A 25,163-nucleotide genomic window follows, 5' to 3' on the forward strand; every position below is an offset into this window, starting at 1 on the left:
ACCCGTCGTTCGCGGAAATCCGACGTGTGTATGGGCCTTAAGGAGTCATCCTCCACTATCTACAGAAATGGATAGCTGCTGGAGATAAGACATGGAAGGCTATCCTCAACTAATTAGCACTAGTCCATTTCTGAAAAAACTTCAGAACTTAATTTTTCAGCAATTTATAAAAGCTGTGATGTTAAAACGAATTACCGCCACATACTTTTATAAAAAAAAAGTCCCCAAAGAGATGACAGTTGAGGGAACAGATTACGAGTAAGAGCATTCAGCGAGTCAATATATAACCTACAGGGGGGTGAGTAATACAGGGGTATAAAAACAATATACATATTATATACATAAGCATTACAATAGTCCATTAGAAGTTAGCCTGCGAATGAGTCCTGGTTATAAACATCTGCTCCAAAAGAAAAGTTTTTGTTGGGATTATTGCCGTTTGGCTTTGTATGGACGGGACCTCTTGCGTCGATCTGGTTTTCGTTGTTTGTGAAGGCGACCGATGCTGACCCCCTGCCTCCTCCTGACGGAAATGTTCTGCTCCACGAGACTGGCCAGCATGCCTGCAGAGAGAGTGAAGAGGGCTTATTACATGCGGTTTCCATAGATCAACTGAAAATGACCTCTAGCTATTCAAAAATCATCACATGTGAAGGTAATAGCTTCCAGAAGAAAAAAATGACTTTTTGGAAGGATTAATCAAACGAATGCATGTATCATAAAAAAAAATAATTTAAGGTATTAATAAATCCATGCTCAGCATCAGACCAGTAGTTTATATTAAATATAATGTATCATTTTTCTTTATTACATTTTTATTTACACATATAGAGCAAATACGATTACAGTTGACAGTGACACCAGCACAGACTCCATCAACCCAAGAATTGATTCCACCTCCGTAGTCCTGGTTAGAGAAGTTAAGATGAAGCCTATGACAGCTGATCACAGTGATTGGCTGGCTCACCACCAACTACACTACATTTCACTAACTACGTGCCTCGGACGTCATGTGCGCTGCGGGTCACACAGAACCAGGAAGGGCCTAAGACGCCTGTAACTAAGAAGGAAGTTGGCAGAGGTGCGCATACATCGGAAGGCTGCAGTCTACATGGAGAGGAGAGCTGGATCCTTTATGAGGGGGCAGCCTCGGATTACCATAGGCAAAGGAGGAGAGAAGCGCGGTGGCAGGGTACGGTAAGTATATTCTGGGAACCAAAATACCGTACCTTTGGAATACAAGATGCACCCACTTTTTCCTTCCAGTTTTGGGGAATAGAAAGTGTGTCTTATATTACGAAAAATACGGTAGGTGATCATTTATCTAACAAATTGGAAACTCCTGTAGTTTTATGAGTGACACTGTCTGTCTGGCCATCAGAAGTGCCTAGAAGTTAGTGAGTAGAAATGCTCAGTGTAATGTAATTAAATCTGGCTTGCAAGAAAACTGTATACAGCTTGGAAATGGGCCAATCAAAGCAGACAGGAAGTGCATTTGATTGGCAGAATTCCAAGCCACATACTGTTTACACTAAACTTGCAGGCAAGCCAGAATTGTTAGCACCTCATTGGCCATCTGAATTCGTGATATGTGAGAGAAACCTGCTGGAAATTATTTTATCAACCATTAGATTAGAATATCTGTCCACCATTCACTAACCTTCTTGGGCCAGCATGGAGATAAAGGCGCATATAAACTCGTCATAGTTGTGGGTCCTTCTCTGGTCATCAATCTGTGGAGACAGCAGAGGAGAACATCAGCATACAGTCTGGGAACAGCAGAAGAGGAGGTCAGAATATAGTTTGGGGAGAGCAGAGGAGGAGGTCAGAATATAATCTGGGGAGAGCAGAGAAGGAGGTCAGAATAGAGTCTGGGGATTGCAGAGGGGGATGTCAGACTATACTCCAGAGACAGCACAGAATATAGCCAGAATATAGTGTGGGACCATCAAAGTAAGAGGCCAGAATTTTCTCTGGGGCCTGCAGAGAAAGATCAGAATATATTCAAGATTAAAAAAAAGGTCAAAACTAGCTGGTCAGGTTGTAGACCAGGAACTGTAGAATAGGAGGTCAAAATACAGACACATTACAGCAGAGTAGATTATCAGATTATAGCACGGGTGGCAAGAGAGAAAGTCAGAATATAGTCCTAGGACAGCAGGGGAAGTCAGAATAAAGTCTAAGGGCAGGTGAGGAGGCCAGAATACAGTTCAAGAATGACAAGATCAGCGGAACATAGTTTGATAATATAATCCAAGACAGCAGAGGAGGTCAGAATACAAAGTATAACAGGAAGAATGTGAGAATATAGCCCGAGGACAGCAGAGGAGGTCTGAATCCAGTCAAAGTACAGTATGTTAAAGAAATTAAGGAAATTGGCTAATCAACCAGATTTACACTGTGTGCGAATATAGTCTGAGGACAGCTCAAGCAACCAGAATACAGTCCAGGTATGAAGCTCGGAATGTAGTCTGAGGATATTAGAGGACTGAGTACAGTGCAGATATGACAGGGAGAAGCTCAGAATAAAGTCTGATAACATGGGCCAAGGTCAGCAGAGGTCAAAACACAGACCATGCATGCCAGGGTGAGGTAAAGATGTGTTAAGAGGATGAAAGGAGGTGGTGAAAATATGGCACAGGAGGATATCAGAATATACTGTAGGTCCAGAGTCAGCAGAAGAGAAGTGAGCATATAGACCTGGAAATGCAGGCAAAGCAGCAGAAATAATTGAACACTAAACGCCATACTTTGAATTTCTTGCGTTTCTCCAACTCCTCCCTCAGACAGGCCTCCGATGTAGAGATTTCTGCTTCTACACATTTCAACAGAGCCAGGAGCTCCTGCAATACGAGAGAAACACAACTGAGAACCCGCAGTCATTCACACTGCTGAAAGCCACGGATATATGCACATGTATAAAAGAGATTAAAGTGTACCTGAAAAAAAAAGTGTTAAGGTGGCCATACATCAGGCGACTTGGCGGCCCATCCAGCATCCAATATGATGATTATAATAGAATTGCATGAAAATCAGTGCCGCCAAGAGTATGCCCGATCGACGATGCAACCAATTCCAAGCCAAAATTGGTCACATTTATCGATTGGACATGCTGCAAAATCTCAGGGTGATGTGCTTGATCGTGTGTACGGCGATAGTGTGCAATATCAGGGAGAAGTCCCCTCCTGAAGCTCCTCCCACTGTCTGACATACCATATTAACCACAAATAAAGAGAATAGTAAGGGGTCAAGAGCCATGAGGCCCCAACCCACTTTGAGCATTTTGCCTATGCAATTTTTTTAAAGTTCATTTTTCCCAAAAGACTGCCCAGTGCCAAGCTACGTTGAAGATAGAAAAGTAAGATTCTTATTGATCATCTGTAGATCCAATCTAGATCCAAAAATAGATGGGCCAGCCATTTAGTTGGCTAAGAGAGTTGCACAATTTGGAAAAAATTGGAAAGGGTATAGATTACAAAACCTATTCTATTTAAAAAGGACATCTATCTTGAAAAAAACTGTAAAACGTAACTAACATGTTATTGTACATTACTCTCAGAGTAATATGCAGTATAAATTACTTTTCTCCTATGTAGCTGTCACTTGCAGTAGGTAGAGAAAATCTGTCAGATGTGTCAGGTTTTGGTCGAGACCAACTCCTTATGGAGGGGATTCTCAGTTATTTCTTTACTTTAAAAATCACTTACTAAACTGCAGTTGATCAGTTCACCTACCATAACTGTGTGTAATTTAGTATGGAAGCTGACTGCCATCTTTGTATAGATCTTTTCCAGAGAGTGATTTTGTAAAGAACAAACAAAATACTGAGAATACCCTAAGAGGGGATGGACTAGTCTAAAACCTGTCAGATCTTACTATAAGTAATTTAAAAGTAATTTAGAAAGCACTTTAATCTGGGAAAAATGTACATTTTATATGAATGCATTTAAAAATTTTACAATGATTTATGACAGTGGTCCTTCAAGTGCTTACTCCAATGACACTTACATGGAGTTGTTATTTAAAGAGACACTGTAACATCAAAAAGATCCCCTGGGGGGTACTCACCTCGGGTGGGGGAAGCCTCCGGATCCTAATGAGGCTTCCCACGCCGTCCTCTGTCCCACGGGGGTCTCGCCGCAGCCCTCCGAACAGCCGGCGACTGTGCCGACTGTCAGTTCAATATTTACCTTTGCTGGCTCCAGCGGGGGCGCTGTGGTGACTTTCGGCACGGAAATAGACGGAAATACCCGATCTCCGTCGGGTCCGCTCTACTGCGCAGGCGCCGGAAACTTGCGCCTGCGCAGTAGAGCGGACCCGACGGCGATCGGGTATTTCCGCCTACTTCGGCGCCGACAGCCGTCAGAGCGCCTGCGCAGGAGCCAGGAAGGTAAATATTACGTCACAGCTGCACGGAGGGCTACAGCGAGACCCCCGAGGGATGCAGGACGGCGTGGGAAGCCTCATTAGGATCCGGAGGCTTCCCCCACCCGAGGTGAGTACCCCCCAGGGGCCGTTTTGTCGTTACAGTTCCTCTTTAACAAAGCCTTTGTTCTCACCTTGGGGGAGAACCGATCACCACTGGGAGGATCTGGGACTCTGGACGCCTCTGCCTCAGAATTTTCTCTGCCATCCTCAGATTTGATTTTGGGGGAAACTTTCCCAGAATCTGAATAATACAAAAATAGTTTATGAAGAACCCTCTATTAGAATTTTTCAACTAAATAATGTTCCAAAATATATGGAGAGAAGCTTCAGCCCCCCCCCCTCCTTACCACTCCGGCTCAGTGTGTAGAGATGCCCATCCCGAGTGAGGTGTAGAATGCCAGTGCCCACCAGAGGGCCAAGTTCTCGCACAGCTCTGTTATACCGTACACTGTCCAACCGTGACAAAGGCTCCTCCTCCCCGAAGAGGACTTTGGACAAGTGAGAGGTGACCGGGCTGGACGGTCGAGTGGTGTTCGCAGACCTCAGAGGTGAACGCAGCGGGGAGTTGAACGCACTACCGATTTCAGAGGCAGTGTCTGTACTTTCATTGCTGGGCGTGGGAGATGGCTGGGAATGGGGAGCTGTGGGGGTTCCAGTCTTTATAGAAAGCGGGGAGGACAATTCTCGCTGAGTTTCCTTCAGTTTCTCTACAAGGACACTGGCTGGCAGGTCTGGCACTGGAGGAGGCGGGAGGCACTCGGAATTTTGCCTCTTGAACCTGAAAAATAATAACCATTAACGCTCTGCAGCTCCACAGAAATCTCATACAAGCAGTGGTTTGCAAAAGTATTCGGCCCCCTTGAAGTTTTCCACATTTTGTCATATTACTGCCACAAACATGAATCAATTTTATTGGAATTCCACGTGAAAGACCAATACAAAGAGGTTTACACGTGAGAAGTGGAATGAAAGTAATACATGATTCCAAACATTTTTTACGAATAAATAACTGCAAAGTGGGGTGTGCGTAATTATTCAGCCCCCTTTAGTCTGAGTGCAGTCAGTTGTCCATAGACATTGCCTGATGAGTGCTGACTAAACAGAGTGCACCTGTGTGTGTAATCTAATGTCAGTACAAATACAGCTGCTCTGTGACGGCCTCAGAGGTTGTCTAAGAGAATATTGGGAGCAACAACACCGTGAAGTCCAAAGAACACACCAGACAGGTCAGGGATAAAGTTATTGAGAAATGTAAAGCAAGCTTAGGCTACAAAAAGATTTCCAAAGCCTTGAACATCCCACGGAGCACTGTTCAAGCGATCATTCAGAAATGGAAGGAGTTTGGCACAACTATAAATCTACCAAGACAAGGCCATCCACCTAAACTCACAGGCCGAACAAGGAGAGCGCTGATCAGAAATGCAGTCAAGAGGCCCATGGTGACTCTGGACGAGCTGCAGAGATCTACATCTCAGGTGGGGGAATCTGTCCATAGGACAACTATTAGTCATGCACTGCACAAAGTTGGCCTTTATGGAAGAGTGGCAAGAAGAAAGCCATTGTTAACAGAAAAGCATAAGAAGTCCCGTTTGCAGTTTGCCACAAGCCATGTAGGGGACACAGAAAACATGTGGAAGAAGGTGCTCTGGTCAGATGAGATAAAAATGGAACTTTTTGGCCAAAATGCAAAATACTATGTGTAGCGGAAAACTAAGACTGCACATCACTCTGAACACACCATCCCCACTGTCAAATATGGTGGTGGCAGCATCATGCTCTGGGGTTGCTTCTCTTCAGCAGGGACAGGGAAGCTGGTCAGAGTTGATGGTAAGATGGATGGAGCCAAATACAGGGCAATCTTGGAAGAAAACCTCTTCAGTGTTCTCCCCAGAATTTTTTTCCAGCCGGGTGGCATGAAAATGTAGCCGGGTGGGGCGAGATGAGAGAATGCAGGGCCGGTGCTTCTGTGAGCAACTATGCTTACAGCATAGGAGGTGGTGAGCCGATAATAGCCGGGTGCTCACCAAAACTAGCCGGGTGGAGAACCCGGCTAAAAGAGCCTGGGGAGGACACTGCTCTTGGAGTCTGCCAAAGACTTGAGACTGGGGCGGAGGGTTCACCTTCCAGCAGGACAACGACCCTAAACATAAAGCCAGGGCAACAATGGAATGGTTTAAAACAAAACTTATCCATGTGTTAGAATGGCCCAGTCAAATTCCAGATCTAAATCCAATCGAGAATCTGTGGCAAGATCTGAAAACTGCTGTTCACAAATGCTGTCCATCTAATCTGACTGAGCTAGAGCTGTTTTGCAAAGAAGAATGGGCAAGGATTTCAGTCTCTAGATGTGCAAAGCTGGTAGAGACATACCCTAAAAGACTGGCAGCTGTAATTGCAGCAAAGGTGGTTCTACAAAGTATTGATTCAGGGGGCCGAATAATTACGCACACTCCACTTTGCAGTTATTTATTTGTAAAAAATGTTTGGAATCATGTATGATTTTCGTTCCACTTCTCACGTGTACACCACTTTGTATTGGTCTTTCACGTGGAATTCCAATAAAGTTGATGCATGTTTGTGGCAGTAATATGACACAATGTGGAAAACTTCAAGGGGGCCGAATACTTTTGCAACCCACTGTATAAACTAAAAACGCAATTTGCGTGATAGTATCTTAAATCAGGGCTGTTGAGTCGGTACAAAAAAAAAATTGCTCTGACTAGTCAACTCCACAGCCCTGATTTTAATACTTTAGAGTCTCCTAAACTTCTCTTTCAAGGGAACCTGAGCAGAGCGAAAAAAGGTCATCTGGATTTACCTGGGGCTTCCTCCAGCCCCCCGTAATCCTCTTGGTTTCTTCCATGGTCCCGCTGGCAGCTCCAGTAATCCCGCGACTTTAGCTGAAGTAGTGCGTGCGCGCCCCCCGGAATGTCATTGCACCAGTCGCCGTAAGCGTCATGAGCAGTTCTCTAAAGACTGAACCATGCATGCGCATGACGCTTGCAGCAAACAGGGAATTACGCGTTGGGTGCGTGCACTTGCGACTTCAGCCAAAGTCGCCAGATTACCGGAGTCACCAGCGGGACCATGGAAGGGAGCAAGAGGATGCCGGGGGACCTTGCGGGCTATGGGGGCTGGAGGAAGCCCCGTTAAGCCCAGATTTCCTTCTTTTTCTCACTGCTCAGAGTCCCTTTAAGTCCCACAAATAGTGCATGTCCTCTGGATAGCCACACAAGAAACGACACAGCATTAGTGAGCTACCAATTACCTGAACTGAGTACATGTGAGTTTACTGGCAAAACATGAGCGATTGGTAGGACTTGCGGCTATCAGGATGATGATTTACCACATATAGAATCCCTTTAGTAAACACCAAGGGACCAGGAAAATAAGTTTACTATAGTAAACTTTTGATATATCAGTATTGGTCATACATTGTATATTTATACAGACACAATTGCTGGGACCTGGAGGACAGAGTTTACTATATCCAGGTTTACTTTTATATATTTGCTATAACAAGATTCTACTGTATTTACTTATTTACTTTACTATGCCTCGTAGCCACCACAAATAAGTACAAAATAGAGAAAGTGAAACTAAAGATGTCTGAACTTTAAACAATTTAAATAGATCTGGTATTGGTTACTGTGTCTGATATATTTTATCACTGAGTTCTACTTTAATCAATAAACTTGTGTCATCTACAACCTGCTATACAAAATTGCTAATGAAGGAATGTTAGTTACGTCTAGTGATGGCGATCTTTGTTAGTAAAGTTTGGAAACTGCACTCACCCAAGAGCTGTTGGTCTTGTGGAAGTTTCTGTCTCCTCCTCTTCGTCTTCATCAGATTCTGGAGAGGGAGGAGGAAGACCTCGAGATCGTCCGACACCTGCAGCAAGATCTTCTTCCTCCTAATAGAAATCATGTGGATAATGTATTACGGCAGACCGCATCTACGTATCAGAATCTCACCTCTAGGAAGACCATATGCATAGACCACAGAAGAGCTACACCTGATTGGCTAATATCTCTCCCATTTATTAAGGCAATGAAACAAGGCAATCTGATGGATGGAGGTTCTCTATCTCCCACACTGCATCCTACAGTGATGTACTTTAGCCTCATCCCCACTAGTCACCAGAAATGGAAAGATAGTCGGTGGCTGTAACACCCACACCACCCGCCCCCTATGTGGCAGGCAATTCGTAGTAGACAATACACTCTTGCAGAGGCCAACAACTAAAAGAAATCAAGTTTTCATTTCTCTAACCCACTACATTACCTTAGAGGACAACTGAAGTGGGAGGGATATGGAGGCTGCCATATTTAATTTATTTCCTTTTAAGCAATACCAGTTGCCTGGCAGTCCTGCTGATTTTCTGCATCTAATGGTTTTAGCCACAGACCCTGAACAAGCATGCAGCAGATCAGGGGTTTCTGACACTATTGTCAGATCTCATAAGATTAGCTGCCTGCTTGTTCCTGGTGTTATTCAAACACTACTGCAGCCAAATAGATTATCAGGGATTCCAGGCAACTGGTATTGTCTAATAGGAAATAAATATGGCAGCTTCCATAGTCTTCTCACTCTAGTTATCCTTAAGGGTAGGTGCACACAAAACATAACGTGAAAGGTCCCGTTTTATGTCATGTGCTGTCTTTGCGGTTTTTGAATGAAGATGCGTTTTTCAAGTGTTTTAATGCGCTTGCGTTTCGCGCGTGCATTTTTCAATTGCGTTTTATGCAAATAACAAGGACGACAACAGGAAGCGAAAATACATCACAAAACAATTGAAAAAACTAAAATACATATAAAAATGCATACCATTGTGTTTCCATTGACTTCCACTATGTGCGCTTTTGATGCGTTTTTGCAAATTATGCAACATAACCACCAACGCACGCATACAAAACGCATATGCGTTTTTTTCCTGTGGCCCATAGACTTCCATTAGCAGCAAAACTGTGCTTTTCCGCTACACTAGCGTTTTTGCAAAGTGTGCATCTAGCCTAAAGCGTTATGCTCAACAAGGTCCATTAACATCTTAAGTGGATGAGCTACAGTTAATAGTTTAGTGCAAGTCAGTGTTCTACATAAACTAGAGCTTCTTTTAAGCCACTACACTATCATAGCTACAACTTCCTGCAAGGCACTGGACTCCAGAAACCAGCACTTCCTGCAAGGCACTGGACTCCAGAAACCAGCACTTCCTGCAAGGCACTGGACTCCAGAAACCAGCACTTCCTGCAAGGCACTGGACTCCAGAAACCAGCACTTCCTGCAAGGCACTGGACTCCAGAAACCAGCACTTCCTGCAAGGCACTGGACTCCAGAAACCAGCACTTCCTGCAAGGCACTGGACTCCAGAAACCAGCACTTCCTGCAAGGCACTGGACTCCAGAAACCAGCACTTCCTGCAAGGCACTGGACTCCAGAAACCAGCACTTCCTGCAAGGCACTGGACTCCAGAAACCAGCACTTCCTGCAGGATGCTGCAAGAAAGAAACTAGAGACTCCTTCAAAAATCTTCCTGTAGGTTTATGCATCAATTGTAAAATGTGTACCTGCATGGGGGATTTGGCGTAATTGTGGTTGTCCAGGAAAGCCGGCAGCCGCGGGGGTTGGGTGGTGGTAGCACTCCCGTTATGTGAGACTGCATTGACCTTGCTGTAGGAATTGGGGACAGAGCCTTTGTTGGTAGAGCCCGTGGCATCTGCACTTACATCTGTAATAAAAGACAAACAGAAATGGACAGATCAGTAGATGTACATTTGCCACAATCGAATGAGGGGCTTCTAAATCATTGTGGTCCCTACCTGGTGTTGTACTCTGGGAATTAACACCAGACCGAGAGGCCTCCTGGCTGGAAGAGGACTTTGTGTTATTGGGCTTTGCGTCTTCATTCTGACTGTCAGAGCCCTTCTGTGGTTGGATCAGCTCTGGTTGGGTTACTCTGATCAGCTGCAAGAAAAGGTGGATAGAATGAGAAAATCTCATATAAAGATTACACTGTACAACAAACACCATACTCATATTTTAACATCTTCGATAGTAAACTCACCATATATTTAAGAAAAATGATATAACACATTATTGCCGCGCAAGTCACTCAGATTTAATGATGTTAGTGACCTAGCCTTTTTACTCGATCAATTCAAATACAGAAAAATCTTGGGTTGCAAGTAAGGGCTGGTGCCCACCAAGATAAGAGCGCTTCTGGGCACTTTTCAAATCGCCAGTGCTTTAAAAAAACGCTTGGCTACTGAAACCCTATGAGGGTGTTCCCACAGCAAGGTTATTATTTTTAAATCGCATATCGCGATGCATGTAGCATTTTTGAAACGATTCAGCTTGAATGAATGAGCAAAAACAATTCATAACTTATTGATTTAAAAAAAAACAAAAAACACGCTATTGCAAATCACTAAGGTCTACCGATTGATGTTGCGATTTTGGTTTGTACTAGCCCTAACTTGGTTTATTGTGCTTTGCAAGGCTAGCAAAAAAATGTTATGAAATTTTTACTTGATAAGCAAGCAACATTGGTACATTTTCAACTTGCATAAAATTAACATAAAATAATTGCTTCAACTCCGAATTATTTTCATCTCATTGGCCAATCTTGATCATTACTTTCTTCCAAGAACTCTGTACTTGCAGGCATGCGTGTAATAAAATACAATAATACTTTCTAATATTAAAATAGAACCAAATTCTTGCACAGCACACAATGAAAAGTCTGTTTTTCACATTTAGTTGCTGAAGAAATCCACTGCTCTGTATTTCTGTGCTTGTTTACCCAGATCAAAAGGTCTAATTAGCTTCTGCAGGAGCACCACTGAGGTTCTCTCCCCATACAGTAATCACTGAGGCGTAACCCCTTCAGGGCTCAATGCGAAGTGAAACCAAATTCAAAAAAAAAAAAAATGTTTTTATTTTTTTTAGGATTTCCATAAAATGTAAAGAAGATTTTTTTTTAGTCCATAAAGGTCATCATGCTGTTGCTAATTTTTTTTAGGGCAGAGGAAATTCTGAGTTAGTTCCACCTTAAGTGTAACTGCACATACACTGCAATGCGTATAGGTGTCCTGAAAATTTTCATTTTTTTTTTTCAGAGATTTTGGCAAACAGTAATAGAAGTTCACCTCTTTCCTTAGCTTAGTATACCTGACTTGGATCACAAGTATAATGCAGGAGATTATAATTGGGTGTGGCTGCACATATGCTGTGAGTAGACATTTGGAATTATTAAATTCCTGCAGTAAACAGTTCAGCCTGCATTAAAAAAAAAAAAAAAAAAAAAAAAAAAAAAAACCATTTACTGTATGATGAATCAGTGTATTCTTGCCATTGCTTCAAGAAAGCATTATGCAGCAAATCATAGCAGGCTGAAGACTAAACTAGAAAAGCAATTTTGACACCATTAGAGAAAAAAAAAAGTCTTGTGTAACAGTGATATGTAATACCACTATTCTTAAAGAGAACCTAAACTGAGAAGGATATGAATTTTTCCTTTTAAAATAATACCAGTTGCCCGACTCTCCTGCTGATCCTGTGTCTCTTAAGGTGCGTACACACATGCGACTATAGTCGTTTGTAACGATCGTTCCCGGATCTTTACCAACGACGATCGTTTGCAAAAGTAGTACATCGTTGGAAACGGTCGTTCCTACTAGGCTTGACATGCGCATTTCACTATTTCTCCCTGAAACTTCTCATTTTTATGCGCAGGCGCAATAGTTGCTTTACCTGATGTAACGTTTGTTCTAACGATCAGATCGTTACACACATTTAAAAACTAACTTTACTCAGGTCGTTCTTTCATCAATTAAAAGCTCGTTCGTCGTTCTCAACGAACGATCGTTGTCGCATGTGTGTACGTAGCATAATACTGTTAGCCACAGCCCCTCAACAAGCATGCAGATCAGGTGCTCTGACTGAAGTCAGACTGGATTAGCTGCATGCTTGTTTCAGGTGTGTGATTCAGCCACCACTGCAGCCAAAGAGATCAGCAGGACTGCCAGGCAACTGGTATTGTTTAAAAGGAAACATTCATATCCCTCTCAGTTTAGGTTCCCTTTAATGGAGTTAAACTTTACAGGGAACCTGAGGTGGTTCACTAGCCTTTCTTTATACTCCACTAGCTCCATGAGCGGACTTTCCTCGCCATTCAGCCCCTCCGTTCTGGTGCTACGATTCCCGGTAATCTGGTCAGTCGCCACCAGTCATTGGCTTCCGCTCATGCTTGGCTATACGTGCCCCCACAATGCTCCCGTCCCCTGAAGCGCTCTGCACTTGCACAGTAGTATTGCGCAGAACGCTCCAGGAGACAAGAGCGTGGCAGGACACGTACGGCCAAGCATGAGCAGAATCCAACGACTGGCGGTGACTGACCAGATTACCGGGTATAGTATCGCAGGTAGTAACGGAGGGGCTGAAGAGCACAGCGAGGGAAGCCACGCTGCTCATGGGGCTGGAGGAAGCCCCAGGTATGTATAAATAAAGGCTAGTGTTCCATCATTTCTGGTACACTTTAAAGGGTGCAAAATTGACTTGGAGGCTATTTTTATTTTCTAAGTGAAAATGAGTGTTACTTTAAAGGACAAGCAACCATTACTGAAAGGACAACTAAAAACTGAACATTTTAATGTGTATTAAAGAGACACTGAAGCGAGACTAAATCTCGCTTCAGGTCTTATATATAGCAGGGGCACGTGTGCCCCTGCTAAAACGCCGCTATCCCGCGGCTTAACGGGGGTCCCTTCACCCCCAACCAACCCCCCGCAAAAGTTGGTCGTAAAATGGTCGCTGGTAATCTTCTTCCTGGAGGCAGGGCTAACGGCTGCAGCCCTGCCTCCCAGCGCGTCTATCAGACGCGCATCGCCGCCTCTCCCCCACCCCTCTCAGTGAAGGAAGACTGAGAGGAGCGGGGGAGAGGCGGAGATACGCGTCTGACAGACGCGCATGGGGCAGGGCTGCGGCGGTTAGCCCTGCCCCAACCAGGAAGCGCTCCCCCGCTGCACGGAGGGGGTTTGGGGGGACAGGGACCCCCGTTAAGCCGCGCTATAGCGGCGTTTTAGCAGGGGCACGCATGCCCCTGCTAGCTATGAGGTCTGAAGCGAGATCTATTCTCGCTTCAGACTCTCTTTAATTGTACATTTGTCCCAGAGTAAAATGCACTACAAATGTATTTTTTCTTACTTATGTAGTAGTCCTTTACAGTAGCTAGTAAAAAGATTTTAAAACAGTTTCAGACTAGCCCATTTCCCCGTGGGACAATTTTTAGCATTTTCTTTATTTTTATTTTTTTCAAAGGCACTCACTAGAAGGCACCTTTATGTTGGCGACAGGAAGCCAGTCTTCTCCTGTGTACACTACACTGGCAGTTTCAGTGTTGCACTGCCATCAAGGGTGTGCTCTTATAAAGAGTTCCTGAGAATCCCCCATGAGGAGACTGATCAATCCAAAACCTGTCACATTTGTACTGCCTACTGCGAGCGACAGGAACAGAAAAGTAATTTATAAAGCATTTTACTCAGAGACATAAGGACAACTAATACACATGTTGTTTTAAATTGTATTCATTTTCGCAATAGTAGCCCTTTAAGCACGGGCATGTGATTGATTTACCTGCTGTAAAGCCTCGAGCACTGTCTGTCGGTTCATCTTTAGGACGTTGAGACGACTCTCATATTTCAGCCTGCGGTCTGGCACCACGGCCATCAGATTGAAGCGGATGTCATGGTACGGTTCCCTGGGGAAACAAGAAAGGATTATCACCAGCAAAGGCATGAATGGCAGCACACCTCTGATCTATGTTCTTATGCTTCTTTACCCTGCTGTGGCCAGACCGATCCTTTCCATTATCACTCTGCGTGCCTTGTCTGTCCACTCCTCATCCTCTGCCCAGGGACCTGGAAAGAGGAGAATCATTAGCTTACCCAAGTGGAACTTGCTTCAGGAGGCAAAAACTTTAGAACTAGCCCTTATACGAGTTAGAAGAATATGGAGGCTGACATTTATTTCCTTTTAAAAAATACCAGTTGCCTGGCAGTCCTGCTGGTCTATTTGGCTGCAGTTGTTTCTGAATTACACCCGAATCAAGCATGCAGCTAATCTTGTCAGATCTGACAATGTCAGAAACATCTGATCTGCTGCATGCTTGTTCAGGGTCTATGGCTAAAAGCATCAGAGGCAGAGGGCCAGCAGGACAGCCAGGCAACTGGTATTGCTTAACCTCTTCACCTCAAAGGGTTTTTCCTCTCCAAAAACCAGAGCAGTTTTCACCCGTCAGCGCTCCTTCCATTCATTCACCTATAACTTTATTACAGCGAAACAATCTATATCTTGGTTTTTTTGCCACTGTATAGGCTTTCTTTGGGGGGTACTTTTTGCTAAAAAATATTTTCTTCTAACTCAGTTTTAATAAGAAGAATAAGAAAAATAAAAAAAAATAAAAAAAAACACATTTCTCAGTTTTCAGCTATTATATTTTCAAAATAAAACATGCTACCGTAATTAAAACCCACACATTTTATTTTCCCGTTTGTATCGGTTATTGCAACGTTTAAACTTTTTCCCTAGTACAATGTATGGTGCCAATATTTCATTTGGAAATAAAAGGTGCATTTTAAGTTTTGCGTCTATCCCCAATTACAGGCCCATAATTTATAAAGTAATTGTAGTATACAGTTTTTGTATACATATTAAAAAAGTTCAGTCCCTAAGGTAACTATTTATGTATTTTTTTTTTTTATTTGTAATTTTTTTTTTTATTAAAATAAATAAATAAATGGTAACTTTAGGGGAGTGTGGGAGGTCAGGGGTTAATAATAATAAAAAAAAGGTAACTAGGGATAATAAACTGGAAAAAAAAGGGGGATATAATATTACAATTTGGCCACAACATGTCCTCAGTAGCGACTTCAGCTCCGTACTGTTTGTACGGAAACGGAAGCACTACGCGTACGGAATGAATGAATGGCCGAGCTGTCTGTATAGACGGCTGCAGCCATTTACACGGGGAATTAGATCAATGAATGGGATTTGTTTTCCCATTCATTGATCTAGCGGCGGTACCGAGCGCAGGTGGGGTGTTGGGGGGGGGGGGGGGGGGGGACGTGGCGGGAGGGGCGTAGTACCTACGTCCCTGCACAGAGTTATGGCATTTTGCAGGGACGTAGTTACTCGTCCCAGGGGAGGGGAAATGGTTAAAAGGAAATGAATATGGCAGGCTCTATATCTCTCACTTCAGTTGCCCTTTAAAGAGACACTGAAGCGAGAATAAATCTCGCTTCTTGTCTCATAGTCAGCAGGGGCATGTGTGCCCCTGCTAAAACGCCGCTATCCCGCGGCTAAAAGTGGGTCCCTGACCCCACAACCCCCCCCCCCCCCCTGCAAAATCTATGACTAACTTGGTCGTAGATTTTGCTGCTCTTGAGGCAGGCCTAACGGCTGCAGCCCTGCCTCTCAGCGCCGTCTATCAGCGGCGCATCGCCGCCTCTCCCCGCCCCTCTCAGCGAAGGAAGACTGAGAGGGGCGGGGGGGGGGGGGGGGGGGGAGAGGCAGAGATACGCGCTGACAGACGCGCGTGAGGCAGGGCTGCGGCGGTTATCCCTGCCTTAATCCGGAAGAAGGGATGCTCTGCTCGGAGGGGATTTCGGGGGGTAAGGGACCCCCGTTTAGCCGCAGGATAGCGGCGTTTTAGCAGGGGCACACATGCCCCTGCTGACTATGAGGTCTGAAGCGAGATTTATTCTCGCTTCAGACTCTTTTTAAGAAGCAGAGGATCATCAGGGCTGCCAGCGAACTGATATTGCTTAAAGAAAGTCTGAAGCCAAATTAATTTTCTATTTTTAATGTCCACATATGTTAAGCATTAACACCAGCGCTGATTTGCTGCAGCAACGCGGCAGAATGAGGTTTTATCACCCCCAAATCCCGAGGCAAAATTTCACATCTTTCCAGGTCGTGGATTTTGCTGCCCGGGGGAGGCAGAGCTTTGCGCTGTAGCTCTGCCTCCAGTCCAGTCAATCACCGCCAATTGCCATCTATCCCCGCCCCTCTCAGTCTTTTTTCACTGAGAGGGGCGGGGAGAGACTGAGATCTGCAGAGATTGAAGCAACTGGATGCAGAGCTACAGTGCAAAGCTCTGCCTCCCCCGGGCAGCAAAATCCACGACCTGGAAAGATGTGAAATTTTGCCTCGGGAAATGAGGGGAGAATTCTGCCCTGGGGATTTCGGAATGATAAAACCTCGTTCTGCCACACTGTTGCTGCAAGTCAACTCTGGCTTAAGATATGTGGACATTAAAAATAAAAATATAATTTGGGTTCACACTCTAAGGCCCCTTGCACAATGTGTTGCACCGCGGTACTCTTCTGGGTCACCATGTGACTCAGTGCGCTAAAGTATCCAAATTGCCGCAATGCTGATGCAAAGGGTGCAGTCAATGGGCGATGCAGGCAGGATGCACGACGGGAGTGCGATGTGCATGCGCGGATCAACGGGATTCCCAGTGCTGGACAGGAAGTACATCACTAGCTGGGTGGGGCGGGCCTAAGCATATACTCCCCTATAGCCACACCTTGGCACAGGGTCATATGAAGTCTCATATCTGCAGTGTGATGCAAAGCTCACACCGCATAGCGCAAATAAAGTGTAGAACTGGCCTATAAGGAAATAAATATGGCAGCCTCCATATACCTCTCACTTCAGGTTCCCTTTAAGGCCAAGCATTAAGAGACAAAGGGGTGTATGCAGGAGTAAACTGTGCACAATAATGTGTGTAAAGTCTTACGCATGATAAGTAGAGCAGAAAGCATCGCATGTAACGTACTGCGATCAGTTGGCAGTTTATTGCAGGGCTGTGGAGTCGAGCAATTTTGGGTACTTGGAGTTGGAGTCGGTGGTTTCATAAACTGAGGAGTCTGAGTTGGATGATTTTTTTATACCCACTCTATAACCCTGGTTTATTGCACACGCCATTGAAAGGTTTAGGGTGTATTACCATGATCTATGGGGTAGGCTTTAAGCCCATCCAGCTCAAACAGCCGTCCTTTAATTGGGACATAACTGACGAAGTGAAAGGCTTCCATAGTCCGTACCGCGCTGATCCCATTCTGCTTCTCTGGCAGGTGACGTGGCTCAGGCCTGTGGAGAAGACAACATGGTGTCGCAATTGATACAAATATCCTGCCTTCTTAAAACAGAAGGTATTGGCAATAACGCTCCTTTAACCAATTGAGGACCACAGTGTTAAACCCCCCCCCCCCCCCCAAAGACCAGGCCATTTTTCTGAAATTGGGCCACAGCAGCTTTATGGCCTCGCTGCAGGGCCGCACAACTCAGCACACAAGTGATCCCCCCCCCTTTTCTCCCCGCCAACAGAGCTCTCTGTTGGTGGGGTCTGATCGAACCCCAGGTATTTGTTTTTTTAATAAAGGTTTGTTTTATTTTGTAATTTTTTTTTTATTGTTTTATATTTTATTAATTTTACCATCCCCCCTCCCTCCCTCCCACAGCCAGCCAATTAGCGTGATCAGCTGTCATAAGCTTCAGCCTATAACAACCGATCACTGTTTTGACTCTGGAGGGGACAGCCGTGTCACACAGCTGTCCCCAGTACAGTGCTGCCTTGGATCGCAGCACTGTACAGCAAAGATGGCAGTTTCACCGTCTAACAGTCTCCGACCGGCGCTGGGAGACTGGAGGCGGAGCTCCGTCACCAGAGCGGGGATGCGCGCACGAGCCCCTGCAAAACACTCCCCCAGGACTTTACGCCGATCGTTAGGCGGTCCTGGGGGAGCCACCGCATTCACGCCCATTGGCGTAATGCGGTCTTAAAGAGGTTAAGTGAGCAAGTACAGTTACCCAGAATGCATCACTGCCAAATCTGCAAATCATCTCTTTATGCCCCTGAAAGCCAGGCACACATCCAGAAATGCTGATGTATAGCAAGTCTACAAGTTCTACATTTTACAGAGCCACACCAATCCAACATGCATACAGCCTGTTTTGGACTTTGTTGCTCCTCATCAGTGCCTGCCGTAGATTGATATGGCTCTATGGGATAAGGTTTGGACCAGTACGAAGGAACATCCAGACAGCTCATGTTGCAGATCCACCTGGAAGGAATAAAGTGTCTAAAAGAGACTGAAAACCCCTTGTAACCTTTTATTCAAAGGCACATCACTTGTGTACAGCAGTAAGATACATCCTACCATCAGTATAAGGTAAGGTTACACCACTGTGTACCATAAATCATACAATCTTGGATGTACTATCTTGTCATATCTTTGTGGTATACTATACCTAAAATATAGTATATTCAGTGTCCAACACTTACTTAGTTCGGTAAAATTGTAAATCAAGGGTGTATGGTAAATCTTGAAGCTCTAACTGATAGCTTCCCAACCCGGTCCTCAAAGGGAACCCAAGGTGAGACGGATATGGAAGCTGCCATATTAATTTCCTTTTAAACAATACCAGTTGCCTGGCAGTCCTGATCCTCTACCTATAATACTCTTCCATAGTATTCTAATCCATAGACCCTGAACAATCATGCAGCAGATCAGGTACTCTGACTCAGGTTTTACTGGATTAACCATATGCTTGTTCCAGGGTTTTGACTCAGACACTACTTATGCCAGAAAATCAACAGGACTGCCAGGCAACTGGTATTGTTTACAAGGAAATAAATACGGCAGCCTCCATGTCCCTCTCACCTCGGGTTCCCTTCAAGTACCACCAACAGTGCATGTTTTGTGGAAAGCCACAGAGGTAGTTAATCCGCTCTGAGACACTAATTACCTCACAGGTGCAGGTTTGTGGTTTTCTGCAAAACAAGTACTGTTGGTGTTACTTGAGGACAGGATTGGGAAGCCCTGCTCTATTTCACCAACCTGGATTTTTCAATATAAGTAAAAATGAACAAAACTTCATATTTGACACAGCTGTTACAGATAAATCCCCTTTGCAGAGGTCAGTCATGTAAGCCAGAGAGTCTTCAAGCAAGGGATAAGCTGCGGCAGAGTGGGAGTAACCCATCTATGAGATATGCTTGTTCCCTGAAGCTTGTGTATTATTGAATTTTCCATATAGTGCCAGCAGAGAGTCACAGTACACGAGAGGTCCTGCCGGAGAGCTGCTTACCTTGCATGACTGTTGTGAGCCTTTGCCAGCTCCGGAGCATTCCCGATGGCATAACCTTTACTCTAAGGAAAGAGAAAACAGTGCTTCAGGCTTTGAAATCTGAGTGTTGTATAATTATTTCATAAATGTTCATCTTTCAGCTAGTTAGATACTCCCCCGTGTACTGTAGAGGGAAGGCTCTGGATCCCATAGAGACCTCCCCGACCTCTCTTGTAATTTGAACGAGTGACAGGGGTAGAACGAGGGAGCAGAGAGAAGGCCAGGAAGGCTCTATGGGACCCAGGGCCTTCCCTTTACATAGGTAAGTATCTAACCTCAAAAAGTTAGCTTAAGGCCCCTTTTACACTTGCATTGCAAGTGTGAGTTGCATTACCCTGTTTTACCGCAGCAAAAGGAGAACAGAGGTGCCAGCAGGGTAAAAGTGGATAAAACCTTTAAAATTTGCTTGGAGGAAGCGGTGGACTTACCTCCATAAAGCAGACACGAAAGACTGTCTGTATAATAGTAATCACATTTATTATATAGTACCCCAAGAATGCAAGGCGTTTCGCAGGCCACGCCCGCTTCATCAGGCAATAAACGTGGGACAAACAGAATTTCAGCAGTAGCAGCACCTCAGTCTGTTTTACCGCAGGGTAATGCAATAGCAATGCAAGTGTATGGGGCCTTGCACACTTACTGTGTTGCATTGCAGCTGAAGCTTCAAAATCGTTGCGGAGCCGACGAACAGTCTGCAGTGTGGTACTGTACGACTTCCGTGGAGACCCAGCGGTGGCGCAAGTCACTGGAGTCAATGTTCGACACAGAAATGTAATAGACGTGAGCAGTGTGCACAGACGGGAATCCCAGTACATCACTAAGCGGAGGGCGGCGCTATGCCTATCACCCTGTCAGCGCACTCTGCCACAGGGTCTTAGGTTTGCCATTTTTTGTGTTGTGGTGTGATGCAGGGAATGCATCGCATCTCTACCATAACGCAAAAAAATGTGTAAAACGGCCTTTTACGTGGGCCTGAGGTCCGGCCACAACAGGGGTGCATGTGCGCCCGGGCCACGCATGTGCGTCAGAGCACAACTGTGCAAAGTTACCGGGCCTGACAGCTCACTCCTCCCCGACTCCTCCCTCGTAGTGATGCACTGCCATGGCAACAGCTAACACGTCATTCGAAAACTGACCTGAACAGCATGGCTTTCCACTGGCCGGATACCGCTGTCAGTCACTGCGATGTCACCGTGTTCCAGCCAGTGGCTGCCGTGCAGTACAAATATGTTTCCAAATGACACATCATTTCCAGTTTCATAAACAATTGCCCCATTGGATAAACCTTTAGCAACAGGTTAGAAAGCTGATGTCTGTAATGTGCATGAGCTCTGTGCCCTTACCTCCGGGCTGAAGCCTTTAGTGAAGTCCTTAATGCGGCTGAGGGTCGGTCCCAGGTGAACCCCGCTGCAGTTCAGCAATACGCTCAGGAGGGCGTGAGTGGCGCAGGAGTTTGGGATCAGCTGTGAACAATAGTGAAAATAATTAAGGAGAGCAACACCAGAAACAAGTCTTAACACTCCAAACTGTAAGCTGGACTGGGGACAACCTTCTTTCTTTCTGTCTTGTAGTGACTTTTGTTCTATAGGGATTTAAAATGGTTATCAAGCGAGGATGATGACCGATTCTGATCGATAGTAAGCATAGTTTTTGACTTGTACCTCTTTTATGAGAAACTAGTGAAATATTCAATCCTAATAATTTAGTGACGTGAAGCAGTCCAGTTGAAGTTAATAACGGGCTCTTTTTTTTTCCCCCTCTTTTGCTGCTTTGCATCATGCCATTTTTGAAGTGTGCATCAGCTAACCAGAACCTTTATATACAGATAGAAGCAGGCTCTGACACTAAGTATTTGCACAGGACTGGGTACACAGGCTGTGCTTTACAGCAAACCAGAAGTGCCCTCAAAAGCCTGAAAATGCAGTCACAATGAGCGTTATGGAGGTAAATAGAGGAGATGTGAAGCTAGCACTGCTATAAACGCTGATATATTAGTGCAAAAGTGTAAAAATCACAATTGCAATCTTGCAGACATGATAGGATGCGTGGTACACATACCAATCGTCAGAGGAGGCATGGTGAGGCTACCTAGCCTCTGAAGAAGCGCAGCAGTGTGCGAAGCGGCCGTCAGGCATCCTGTACCCAGCACCCACCACCATCAGAGTGCCTCCTCTCATACCTGGTATGTGTACCACCCATCCTATCATGTCTGCAAGATTGCACTTGTGATTTTTACACTTTTGTACTAATATATCCGCGTTTATAGCAGTGCCATCTTCACATCTCCTCTATTTACATCTGCATTTACTGTACTGCTAGAGCATGCTAGTGAAGCTGAATAAAAGGAGGGCATGTCAGAGAGCCACTCGTGTACAGCTCTATGCACATGGTGTTGCACTGTAGTGCCAACTTGCAACTATCTTTCTGTCTAGTGAATAAATGAGCGTTATCCCTCTCCTGTCATCGTCCGTATACTGATATAGTCTCCTGTCAAAGCAGATTCCTATATAGAGCCACAATGCACCCACCTCCACTCACACAGTGGTGAAAAACCCTTTCCACCTTCCCCCATGCCAGTCTGTACATTTAAACAGCACAGGGAAAGGTGTGTGGAGACTTACACTACACTGTGGGCAGAGATGGGTGACATAAGGCTCTGCATCCAGGTCCAGTCCTGGGCAACTGGTCAGACAGCTGGGGGAGATTACAGCACTGCATTACTGTGGAGTGGAGAGGGATAATAGTCACTGTGAATACAGACAGCCTTCTATGCGGAGCCATCAACATCTAATTCCCCTTTAACAAATAATATCTTCATGGATCAGCCAATCAGGCTTCAGTTTTCATTCCTCTATTTGCAGCAACAAAATGACAGCTGGAATCTGACTGTGACACTCTCCTGTTCTGACACAGACTTGGTGTTCTCTGTCTCACCTGATGAGCAAAGAACATGTTGTTGACCACGTCTTCCTCCATGACGGACGTGTCGTCCATGAGGGTGGACACCTTCCTGCGGGAACGTCGCTCCTCGATCCATTTGAAGAGGAAGATGAAGCCATAGACTGGCCTGAAGAGGGAATAAAAACCATGAGACACAACCCAGAGCTGAGCAGAAATGAAGCACAGTATATCCAAAGCAAAATAAGGTTGTTCCAGTTGGAAAATTGCACTGTTATAACAGACATTTCATCACACCTACAGAGTGACTTCTTCATTTGTGTCTTTTCTTTTTCTAGGTAGATGGTAGAATTTTCTTAATTGATTAGTAAAGGAAATTCTGCCATGTACTTGCACTGAGAAAAGGCACACTCTCAAGTATAGCGAGATGCATATTTTCGAGGAGGAAAGCTGGTACATAAAAGGGTGAAAGAGACCACACTGGAAGAATAATTAAAGAGAGGAGGGTATTCAACACCATTTGTCATCACGATACAATACTTTTTTATTTTGCTTGCCTAAACATTTAGAAAACAATGCACAATTGCCAGTCACTTTTTTAACATCTGCATGATCACGTCAATTATCTAGAATGGTGACTGAAGTTTACATACAGTGGGATGCGAATGTTTGGGCAACATTGTTTATCGTCATTTTCCTGTATAAATCGTTGGTTGTTACGATAAAAAAGTCAGTTAATTACATCATATAGGAGACACACACAATGATATTTGAGAAGTGAAATGAAGCTTATTGGGTTTACAGAAAGTGTGCAATAATTGTTTAAATAAAATTAGGCAGGTGCATAAATTTGGACACTGGTCATTTTATTGATTCCAAAACCTTTATAACTAATTATTGGAACTCAAATTAGCTTGGTAAGCCCAGTGACCCCTGACCTACATACACAGGTGAATCCAATTATGAGAAAGAGTATTTAAGGGGGTCAATTGTAAGTTTCCATCCTCTTTTAGTTTTCTCTGAAGAGTAGCAACATGGGCGTCTCAAAACAACTCTCAAATGACCTAAAGACAAAGATTGTTCACCATCATGGTTTAGGGGAAGGATACAGAAACTGTCTCTGAGATTCCAGCTGCCTGTTTCCACATATTGAGGAGATGGAAGACCACAGGCTTAGTTCAAGTTAAGGCTCGAAGTGGCAGACCAAGAAAAATCTGGGATAAACAGAAGCAACGAATGGTTAGAATAGTCAAGAGTCAACCCACAGACCAGCACCAAAGGCCTACAACATCATCTTGCTGCAGATGGAGTCACTGTGCATCATTCAACTATTCAGCGAACTTTACACAAGGAGATGCTGTATGCGAGAGTGATGCAGAGGAAGCTTTTTCTCCACCCACAGCACAAACAGGGCCGCTTGAGTTATGCTAAAGCATATTTAGACAAGTCAGCTTCATTTTGGAATAACGTGCTGTGGACTGATGAAACTAAAATTGAGTTATTTGGGCATAACAAGGGGCATTACGCATAGAGGAAAAAGAACACAGCATTTCAAGAAAAACACCTGCTACCTACAGTAAAATATGGTAGTGGTTCCATCATGCTGTGGGGCTGTGTGGCCAGTGCAGGGACTGGGAATCTTGTCAAAGTTGAGGGACGCATGGATTCTATTCAGTATAAGCAGATTCTGGAGACCAATGTCCAGGAATCAGTGACAAAGCTGAATCTGCGCCGGGGTTGGATCTTTTAACAAGACAACCACCCAAAACACTGCTCAAAATCCACTGAGGCATTCATGCAGACGAACAAGTACAATGTTCTGGAATGGTCATCTCAATCTGTAGTGTAAATTAAAGAGAGCTGTCCATGCTCAGAAGCCATCAAGCCTGAATGAACTAGAGATGTTTTGTAAAGAGGAATGGTCCAAAATACCTTCAACCAGAATCCAGACTCTCATTGGAACCTACAGGAAGCATTTATGGGCTGTAATCTCTGCAAAAGGAGGATCTACTAAATATCGATTTCATTTCTTTTTTGTGGTCCCCAAATTTATGCACCTGCCTAATTTTGTTTAAACAATTATTGCACACTTTCTGTAAAGCAAATAAACTTCATTTCACTTCTCAAATATCACTGTGTGTGACTCCTTTATGATATATTTAACTGACTTTTTTTTTTATCGTAACAACCAACGATTTATACAAGAAAATCATGACAATTAACAAGGTTACCCAAACTTTCTCATCCCACTGTATAAAATGCTTAGAAATCTCCTTCACTCGTTAGAACTGAAGACGTACCCTAGAGGGTACTTCTGGTGGGTCCAGGGGGTACTTGGGATTGATATATTTAATTAGGTTTTACAAATTTAGAGTTTAAGAAAATAATAAATCCTATATAAAACACCAAACTGGTATTTTAGCTAATAAAAAGCAATAGTAAATGCTTGGAAACTGTTTAAAAACGCATGTACTATGTTAAATACATCTGTATCAAGGGGTGCTTGAGATACTCTTCACCACACCGGGGAGTACTTGGCCAGCACAAGCTTTCAAAAGGGGTAAATACTTGTAAAATGTTGAGATACACTGCTTTATAAGTCAAGCAGCAGCTGGACTTGCAGTTAAATAGACAGAGCC

At 44.3% G+C, this 25,163-nt stretch overlaps 1 protein-coding gene across 1 annotated transcript in view; it reads right to left on the reverse strand.

The window, feature by feature from the left end:
* Positions 1-25,163, reverse strand: part of BAP1 (BRCA1 associated deubiquitinase 1) — a 33,378-nt gene continuing 8,215 nt past the window's right edge. The window contains exons 4-17 of the mRNA XM_068253184.1: positions 22,561-22,693; positions 20,970-21,089; positions 19,588-19,649; positions 17,444-17,586; positions 14,270-14,348; positions 14,065-14,188; positions 10,251-10,395; positions 9,999-10,159; positions 8,226-8,344; positions 4,776-5,206; positions 4,560-4,669; positions 2,751-2,843; positions 1,661-1,733; positions 1-563 (exon numbers count right to left, since the gene is read on the reverse strand). Coding sequence (XP_068109285.1) covers positions 430-563; positions 1,661-1,733; positions 2,751-2,843; positions 4,560-4,669; positions 4,776-5,206; positions 8,226-8,344; positions 9,999-10,159; positions 10,251-10,395; positions 14,065-14,188; positions 14,270-14,348; positions 17,444-17,586; positions 19,588-19,649; positions 20,970-21,089; positions 22,561-22,693 — 1,927 coding nt within the window. The 3' untranslated portion in view covers positions 1-429. The remainder of the gene's footprint in view (positions 564-1,660; positions 1,734-2,750; positions 2,844-4,559; positions 4,670-4,775; positions 5,207-8,225; positions 8,345-9,998; positions 10,160-10,250; positions 10,396-14,064; positions 14,189-14,269; positions 14,349-17,443; positions 17,587-19,587; positions 19,650-20,969; positions 21,090-22,560; positions 22,694-25,163) is intronic.

This window comes from Hyperolius riggenbachi, chromosome 9 (genome assembly GCF_040937935.1).
Source record: "Hyperolius riggenbachi isolate aHypRig1 chromosome 9, aHypRig1.pri, whole genome shotgun sequence".
Taxonomy (NCBI): domain Eukaryota; kingdom Metazoa; phylum Chordata; class Amphibia; order Anura; family Hyperoliidae; genus Hyperolius; species Hyperolius riggenbachi.